This window comes from Salvia hispanica, chromosome 3 (assembly GCF_029641045.1).
Source record: "Salvia hispanica isolate PSC_SH4W2 chromosome 3, Shi_PSC_v1, whole genome shotgun sequence".
NCBI lineage: Eukaryota > Viridiplantae > Streptophyta > Magnoliopsida > Lamiales > Lamiaceae > Salvia > Salvia hispanica.
Window position 1 is genome coordinate 50,295,199 of NC_142694.1, and position 9,126 is coordinate 50,304,324.

Below are 9,126 nucleotides of genomic sequence, written 5' to 3' on the forward strand. Positions count from 1 at the left end.
GGTCATTTTGATTAGAACAAATAAAAAAGAAAAGGTATCCATCTTAAATGGGACGGAAAGAATAGCAAAAACTAATAAAAGTAAAGATATAATGATGCCAATAAAAATATGTAGATAATCATTTGGAAATATTGATTGAAATTGGGCCAGAGTGGCAAAGCGATGGATATCTTCAATTTGCTAAGTTCAGATGGGATCACCAATTCGTGTGTGCAATGAATGATGAATAATGTATCAATATTTATGGAAAATAATACCAATATATTAGCTCTTTTTCTGGACAATTGGCAGAAAAACTCCACTTGTCACAAATATATAGGGTTACAAATTGTAACACTTAATTAATGATGTTAATCATGAAAAATATACTAACATAATCCTTTTTTTTATAAATATGTTGGAGTGCCAATTAATTATATTCAGAGAATAAATAATTATTCTTTAAATTTGTAAAACAAAAAAGATTAAAATAAAATTGAAGTGCTCCTGGTGGAAAATGTCATCCAATATATTAGAACGAAAACTTAGTATAAATAGATAATTTTGTTGGATAAACACAAATATACGTGATATATTTACATATTTATTGGCAGTATGGAATTCAATCGCCACTTGAGTTCTTCCTTCCTACGTAAACCTATATGATCTTTTATTTCCATATACCCACTATAAATATGCGTTTGATAAGTTACACTATCATTCTTGAAACACAAACCCTCTTCCTATACAACCTTGAAGAATAGAGATGGAATTTGTATTATTATTATTGGTAGCATTACTGTTTCCCCTATATATAATCTTCCACAAAAGAATACAAAAAAGACCAAAACACCCTCTTCCACCAGGTCCGTCCGGCTACCCGATCATCGGTTGCTTACCGGAGATGGTGAGAAACAAGCCAACTTTCCGATGGATGCTCGACTACATGCAATGCCTCAGCACCGAGATCGCATGCTTTCGTCTCGGAAGCATCCACGTCATCACCATCAGCTCTCCCGAGCTTGCTCGAGAGTTTTTCAACGTGCAAGACTCTGTTTTCGCAGCAAGGCCGAGAAACATGACGGGTAGACTCACGAGTAATGGCTACTTGTCGGCTGTTCTTGCGCCCGGAGGCGATCAGTGGAAGAAAGTGAGGAGAGTCATTGTGTCGAAGGTGCTCAACTCATCTGTCCATCAATTTCTTCAAGGCAAGAGAGGCGAAGAAGCCGATCACCTTGTTCGATACGTTTACAACCAGTCCAAGACTGGTGTCGCCGTGAACGTGAGAGAGGCGGCGCGGCTTTACTGCGGCGGCGTGATTAGAAAGTTGGTGTTCGGGAAGAGGTTTTTTGGAGCCGGGACAGAGGCTGGTGGGCCCGGATTTGAAGAGAAGGAACACATGGATGCAGTGTGGATAATATTATCACACACATATGGATTCGCAATTGCTGATTATGTTCCATTTCTTGAGGTGTTTGATTTCGATGGTCATAAAAAAACTCATACCAATGCTATTAAGAATTTGAGAAAATATCAAGATCCTGAAATTAATAATAGGATTGAGATGTGGCGGAATGGTGTTAGAACTACTAAGGATGATATTCTTGATATTATGATTAACCTCAAGGACTCTGACAATAATCCATTGTTGTCAGCAGAAGAGATCAAAGCCCAAGTTATTGTAAGTTATTAGTTCTATGTTTTAAAATTATGTTTTTCTTGGAAAAGGTATGGACCTATTATTTCTACTAAAATGGCATTTGATTTGAATATTTGATCGCAGGAAATGAGTATAGCTGCGATTGATAATCCATCGAATGTTGCTGAGTGGTGCTTGAGCGAGATGAGTCGTGAACCACATATTCTTAAGAGGGCCCTTGAAGAGCTAGACGATATTGTAGGTAAAAAGAGAGTCGTACAAGAATCGGATTTGCCTAAACTGAACTATATACAAGCTTGTGTTAAGGAGGCAATAAGGCTACATCCCGTGGCACTATTCAACCTTCCCCATGTAAGTGGATACTTCATACCAAAAGGAAGTCACATCCTACTAAGTCGTCTTGGCCTAGGACAGAACCCCAGAGTCTGGGACGACCCTCTTAAATTTAATCCCGATCGCCATATTACAAATGGGTCCTCGCAAGTGGTTCTCACTGATTCTCAGTTGAAAATGTGGACGTTTGGTGTTGGAAGGCGTGGTTGCCCAGCCATTTTGCTTGGTTCTACCATAATGACACTTCTTTTAGCCAGACTTATTCATAGTTTTAGTTGGACGTCACTTTCTACTACGCCCCTAATTCAAGACTCAAATGTATTTCCTTTCATGGCTGAACCATTGATGGCTTATGCGACTCCTAGATTGGAACCACAAGTTTATCAAAATGTAATATGAATATTTTGACGATATTCATTCATCATATGTATAAAGTCTCAATTAGATTTATGGAGTTTTAGGTCTAAAATCATATCCCAACTATAGAACTAAGACAAAAGACACATTAGCGCGCGCTTACCTTGAGCACCTCATTTAATGTAACTGGGTTAATTTTATAAATTATCCCTGAACTATAATGCTTTTTATTAAATTGATTATTGTACTTTAATTTATTTCAAATTTATCATTTGAAATTTTAATTTATTTTTTATTTAAATATACACCAATAATATTTTTTAGGATTAAAAACCATTCATTCAAATATTTGCTACATCATCTATTTATTCAACTCCACAACCACAATTCTTATTTTCCCTCCCATTTGATTTTGTGCTCTCTCTTTCTTCCTTAAAGAGTTTCTATCTCTAAGAATTACACATTAAAATTTGTGTTATTCATCAATGGATTTATTTTTACCTTTCTCTTTTATTTACCTTTCTCTTTCTCTTTCTCTTTCTCTCTTCTACTTTATCCATATTTTTATCACTTTTTTTTTATCATTTTCTCATTAAAATTTGTGTTATTCATCGATGGATTTATTTTTAGTGGATGGACAAGAGTATAGAAATGAGAATATATTAAACATTATACACAAAAATAGCTAGTCAGCGGTGAGAGAGAAAAAGAAAGAGAAATAGTGTGAGAATAAATGTAGTAGTATACACTTGTCCACTTTTCTTAAAGACGGTACCCTTGTCACTTTTTTATGTATTAGGAGTTGTGAGAAAATGTTGCAGGTGATTTTGATACGATCCTTGTTCTTGATTTGACGATGTGATATGGAATGAATGATGCTACAAACAATTGTGAAAAGTCATTCTATAAGTTGAATTAAAGAACTCAATAAATTGAAAATTTAAGAAAGAACTGATCAATAGAGATAAAACTCATAATATTATTAATTATTAAAGCTTGTGATCTCATGTTGTATTTGTTCTATAAACATAATGTGATTACTTTGTCTCCTACAAATGATGCAATAACTAACTATTTACTTTCAAAACCCTGTCCCTTTTTTTTAAAATCATGAATCACAATAGATATAGCTATAAAACCTCAAAAAATCAAACCAAAACAGTTATATACCTAACAAAAGGTCACTGGTAATCTCATCAAGCAATCCATTCAGCATCTGTCTTTCCACATCTTTCACCACAGTTTCCATTTCAGGAAATATGGACATCATTCTGCTCCATTCAAAATCCCACATGCAGTTCACATCAGGATCCTCATTGTAAATGTCTTTGTTGAGCATTCTATGCAGTCCAGCTGCTACATCACTCTCATCACTCCCATTCATGCCATAGCTCTTCAGCAATTCCAAGTTCTTGCAGAGTTGCCTCACCAAATCATCCAATGACCTTATCTTTACGTTACTTACTCCAGTCTTCATGTATGGATTATTCATGAATTCATACCGCCTTGCTTTTCTCCTCATCACTTCATTCGCGGAGTCCAGCACGAGCTTCTTGCCTGACACTTCGTTTTCATGATCACCCGCGTGAAGGAAGCTGAGAGGTATGTTGAGCTTGAAGAGAGCCTCGGCTGTGCTAAGAAACATCTGGCTTTTTATCACTGTCTCCTTGAGTTGTTTTTCCGGTTCTGTCAGTTGCTCTTGTCTATTCGATTGTACGCACTCATGTTGAAGAAGATCTCGTTCAGTGCTCTCTTCACGGGTGTCTGCAAGGAAGATGTATGTGAAAATATTGACATTGTATGGGAAACTACTTTAGCTTGATAGCTTAGAAGCTTACCTAAGCTTTGAACACCTTCATTTTGTTCTTCTTCAACCTTAAGTGTACGAGGCTGTTCCTCCTCCTCGAGATCATCCAGTACAATCTGCAAAGCCAGTAAAGTGTTAAATAAGCTTTCCAGATGATAAACTTTAATTTAATCTGTTAGAAGTATAATGTGAGCTTACGTTGTTGAGGTTGAGTTTGTTCTGTCTCTTGTCAATTTGGGATTCATTTGCTACAGTGCTGTTTAATACGGTCGCCTGATCATCTTCAGTTTCTATCTTTACATCCGGCTTCACTGGTTCAGCGACCATTTCTGAAGCGGTGATGACTTCTTTTTCTTCTTTGACCTTGAGATCACTTGGTTCCTCTGTCTTTTTGGATGCGCGGCTTTTATTTTGCATCTGCTGTTTCAGACCTCTCAATATTTTGTCTGGTCTTTTTGCAGTACCAATAGAATTTCTTCTAGTCGCAAGTACTTCTATCTTTTCAGGAATCTCTCTTCTCTGAACTTTCTTGGTAACAGTTCTCTTCTGTGTGGATGAGGCCTCGAGTGGCTTCTCTTCTGCAAGCAGTCGACTGCTCCCCTCTTCTATACCGCTTTCAGTTTTAGATGAATCCTGACTTTGCCTTTGTGTCCGGGGGCTTTCTTGATTGATTGCGGTATTCTGTGAGTTATCAATTGTGAGGTCAGCATCTTGATGTCGTCTGTGAACAGAGTCTCTCACAGGAACTTTGGTTGATCTCCCATCACCAGGAGTGGATTTTTCGCGTGGTAATTTCTTCTGCTGATTCGTGGCTGCACTTCTCTTGGATTTTGAGGCGTGTATGTGCTCCACTTGTTGGACCTCATGGATTTTTGCCACCAAATTATGTTTCTGAAGTTGCTGTGGTTTGTAGTCGACAGAGTTCTTGTCTTCAGAGGGATCAGGCCTTTTAGCGATCTGTTCTTGAATTTTCGGAACATAATTATTTGCATTCCTCTTTTCTACTGAATTTGCACTTATCACTTGCTCAATCCTATTGCTTGTTTTGCCTTCTGCTTTCAGCATTGTGCTTTTCTGTGCCCTTTTGTCCTCTCCATGAGTTTGTTTCCTCGTGTTTTCTTTGAAGCTCGTGACTCCATCGACATGATTAGTGTGGCTTTGTTGTTTCTTTATCATGATGTTTGCTGGCTCCATGCTCACTGCTTGCATTTTCAAATCTTTACGCAGCTGGCTCCTCTCCGAGTTTACCATTTTAGAGGCGCCATCCTTTGTTTCATGGCTCTTTTCAGGTTTGATCTGTTGCTTGGGCTCTCTTCTTGGCAGCATCTTGTTGGTGCTAAGATCAGATCCATTGTTCCTAGTCTCTCTAGTCATGGGTTTTTTCTGCTTGCCACTTTCATTCGATACATTTTTCCCACCTATCGAGCCCTCCTTCAGAGGAACTTCTTCGAGCCCCATAAGTTTAGCTATCACATTTGAAATCCTTCCCTTCTCTGGTGTGGACTTTGATAAACTTAAGAGACTGTAATCCTCGACATAGCTATTAGACCTCGTATGAGGAACCAGCTGCGAGTTGGTGATAATAGATTGGTCGGACGTTTCATGCCTATATGGTAGAGCTAGCTGTTGCTGTCTTGTTCCACCCTGGACCGCTCGGGACTTCCCTGAGGTTCTATCAAAGGAGAATCTAGGCCGATCCAGCTTCCACTGCTCGACTCTTTTCCCATTGTCATCATCCTCATCCTCATCCTCTTCCCCATCCTCTCCCAGTAACTTTATACGGCCTTTCTTCTGTGAACTGTTCGTGAACTCTGAAGCGTCCTGTAAGCTCACAAGCATCCTCAGGGACTCTTCCAAATCAATTGCGCCTTTCAGCAGCTCTCTTCCAATTTCAATCGAGTTTCTGTCCAAGTTAAGGCCGTTGGAGCAGGCACTTAGAATCTGGTTTAGCTTGTGAACTCCTTTCGATATTTCATTGACATGGATGTTAGGAAACGAACCAGCTGAGGTATGATTGTAGAAGCCGGTAGTCTCCATTTTTCTCGAGTTTGGAGATCTTCGACCAAATCTGTTGAAGAAATTAACTAGTGGATTGCTGCTGGAGCCGCTAATGGTACTGAGATTTCCACTGTTTTCAAAGGCGAAAGCTATGGCCATCGACAGATCTCTGACTTGCTTAGAGCTTTGCCTGCCCTCGTAGACAATGATCTGGCTCGAAGTTTCTTTCGTGTTCACTGATCTGCTGCCTCTCGTTGTAGAACTAGCCTGCAGGAATGAATGATGTGATGATCAGACCACTGGTTTCGACTCATTGATAGTTGCATAAAAACGACATAAATACTTACGGAATCTAGGACATTCATTTGTCGAGCGCCCCTTGATGTCCCGCGTGTGGCTGTTGTTCACAGATTCATGAGACCTTAACGGTGAAAGGCTAACACTACAGCCATAGGAATTTACATACAAAATCACCTCACCTTAATCACTGTATTTGTGCCTCAAATTTTTGTGAAAATTATATCCTTTTCAATCACTGTTACACTTGCTTCTTTCTACTCACATTCTTGATTATATCTATGCAACATAGCTATTAGAGTTCTCTGTTCCTAACGTTGCCTCGAGAAGATGTTTATCGATTCGATCCGAATCCCCTAAATCTTGTCATGCAACTAGTGTTCCTTAGAGTTAAGTCACTAAATATGCATGAAAAATGACAAGCAATATTTTGTTGCATTGGAGAGGAAAAGTGTTCACCTCTAGATGTTTGGCTCGACTGTCGACTTGAGTGCTGAGTGGCGGCCATCCTTTCCTTGCGCTGGCGCAGATCATTCAGCAGTTTCTGCGCGAAATCTGGTTTCGTCGTCATGTTGCTCATTCTCACAAGCCTCCCAAAATTGATAAGTAAAAATAAAAAATACTAGTAATGATTTTGTTGGCCCTTGAAGAGAATTGTGAATGAAATTTTAGTGTTTCTGGGAATGAGTTGTAGCTATACTTAGGTGAGAAGGTTGCATCATGCTTGTTGAGATGTAATGTGGGAATCAAAATGAAGATTGAATATGTAGATATGTTTATTTATTTATATTATTAGTTGTTAAAGGTTGATGTAAACATAATGAGGGAGGGGAATTTGAGTTGCTCTTGGTGGAGAATTGGAATAATTTGCTTCCATTCCACTCCAAGCAATGGAGGGATGCAGCTTTAGGTTTTGACTTGTGGGTTAAGATTTCTTCTCAAAGTGACAATTACAGTTTGTTTGCTATACACAAACTCCTCTTCATATGTCTCATTTTACTTGTCTAGCTTTAAATTTACTTGAAAGAATGATTTCATTGATTTAAATGCCTTGCTTTCTAAAATCTAATAGTGTGGCGGCGTAAATATTTGATAAGCTAACTCAATCAAATAATTTGTAGAATTGGGATCATGGGGTTTTGAATATTTTGATCAATTACTAACTAGTAATCTTAAATTATGTTAGATTTGGAGATCCTGTGGATGAAATAATATGAATGTGGATTATATTTTAAATTTAAAGAATTATTGAATAAACTTAAAGTTATTAATGTTAATTATTAGATATGTTAGTTAAAACTAACCTCTTTATCTCTCCTCAAAATCATCTAAAAAATATAAATTTATATAACTCTTTCGATTTAAATTATTTTTTCATAAAAAATATATCGAATTAATAAGGATCCTAATGAGATCCCAATGTATATATTTGAATGATGATAAGATGATTAAATTTTTATAATTTTAATTTTAATTTTCGCAAACGTTGATAAATGCTCCATCCGTCCCTCTATAGTAGAGACATTTCTTTTTGGCACGAGATTTAAGAAAAATTATTTTAAATGAGTTAAGTATAAGGAGAATAAAGTAGAAAGGAAAAATGTAGAGAGATGAAGAGAGAGTTAAGTAAGAGAGAGTAAAGTACCATTTGCCAAAAAGGGAAATGACTCAGCTACAGTGGGACAACCCAAAAAGGAATACGACTCAGCTATAGAGGGACGGATGGAGTATATTTTATATTGATAAATGCATAAAAATTTCAATATAATGCAAATACAATATCAAGAAAATTGTGTTGGAGTTTTCGTAATGATATGTTGATATTTTTAATACAGTAACTATGTTGATATCAGAAAAATCTCGAAAAATTTCATGACATATTAGCGATTGAAACCACCCATATAAAACAAATTATTATACAGTTCATGAAAAATAATTTAAAAAATCAAGTACTAAAATTTTAGTTAATCAAAGATATGAAATGTATTCGGCCGGTGAATCGGTAGTAATATTCTCCCATGTGCCATTGTTCAAAGAAAAAAAAATTGAATCCAGTGATAGATATTTGAGAAAATTTAAAAGATCATGCATAAAAAATTTAAAAGATCATGTATAAAATTTATATTTTACAAACTTGGGATACGTATTTCTCCGTTTCAAATAAGTCCTATTTTGTCATTTCTATTCATTTCATAATAAGAGTCTTTCTTTCAATTTTACTATAAATAGTAAGTAAGTTTCAAATTTCACCAACTTATTACACTCATATTATATTATAAAACTAATATATGTAAGTATGACTCATCATCCACTGCATCGTCTGACCCTTCGTCTGCCACTGCAGGTGGCCACCCTAAGCGTCGCCCCAAATATGTCAGCACGCACCGGTATCCTAATTATCTCCAACAGCGGATAGCCTTTTCTAATAGTGCCACAGTATCTGAATTGTCAATTAATGAATTTGAAATAAATATTACTCACTCGATCAGTTAAAACTAAACGTACTTTGTCATTTTGGACTGTGCTTATTTCAGGACACATTTGCATTTTTTCCATTTTTAATAGTTAGATTGTGATACTTCACTAATTCATTATACGGAGTATTAAAATTTTATTAGTATAATATTAATATATTAAAATGAAATTCAAATTCTACTTACCTTTTCATTAATTAACTTTTATAAAGTTAAATAAT

At 36.5% G+C, this 9,126-nt stretch overlaps 2 protein-coding genes across 3 annotated transcripts; one reads left to right on the forward strand and one right to left on the reverse strand.

The window, feature by feature from the left end:
* Positions 1–745: 745 nt before the first annotated feature.
* Positions 746–2,371, forward strand: LOC125210289 (tryptophan N-monooxygenase CYP79A68-like). Its single transcript, XM_048109844.2, has 2 exons — positions 746–1,660; positions 1,763–2,371. Exons 1-2 carry the CDS (start codon positions 746–748, stop codon positions 2,369–2,371), a joined length of 1,524 nt encoding a protein of 507 aa, XP_047965801.2.
* A 1,032-nt stretch (positions 2,372–3,403) lies between these two features.
* LOC125211961 (uncharacterized) lies at positions 3,404–7,190 on the reverse strand. Of its 2 annotated transcripts, none has more exons than XM_048111937.2 (5): positions 6,891–7,190; positions 6,482–6,531; positions 4,335–6,401; positions 4,168–4,252; positions 3,404–4,093 (listed from the first exon to the last, which is right to left on the reverse strand). In XM_048111937.2, the coding sequence occupies exons 1-5, from the start codon at positions 7,009–7,011 to the stop codon at positions 3,492–3,494; spliced, it is 2,925 nt and encodes a 974-aa protein (XP_047967894.2). In that variant the 5' UTR covers positions 7,012–7,190; the 3' UTR covers positions 3,404–3,491. The 2 variants fall into 2 exon arrangements, with proteins under 2 accessions (XP_047967894.2, XP_088923054.1); XM_089066928.1 differs by having other exon boundaries at positions 6,482–6,576; positions 6,891–7,017.
* Between the last annotated feature and the right edge of the window lie 1,936 nt (positions 7,191–9,126).

What these genes read in the sequence shown, in the direction of transcription:
- LOC125210289 (XM_048109844.2), top strand. Translation starts at nt 746, where the DNA reads ATGGAATTTGTATTATTATTATTGGTAGCATTACTGTTTCCCCTATAT. An exon ending in AGATCAAAGCCCAAGTTATT is followed by an intron (nt 1,661 to 1,762) that starts GTAAGTTATTAG and finishes ATTTGATCGCAG; the next exon opens with GAAATGAGTATAGCTGCGAT.
- LOC125211961 (XM_048111937.2), bottom strand. Translation starts at nt 7,011, where the DNA reads ATGAGCAACATGACGACGAAACCAGATTTCGCGCAGAAACTGCTGAAT. An exon ending in ACAAACTCAACCTCAACAAC is followed by an intron (nt 4,253 to 4,334) that starts GTAAGCTCACAT and finishes CTGGCTTTGCAG; the next exon opens with ATTGTACTGGATGATCTCGA. An exon ending in TGAAGGTGTTCAAAGCTTAG is followed by an intron (nt 4,094 to 4,167) that starts GTAAGCTTCTAA and finishes TCTTCCTTGCAG; the next exon opens with ACACCCGTGAAGAGAGCACT.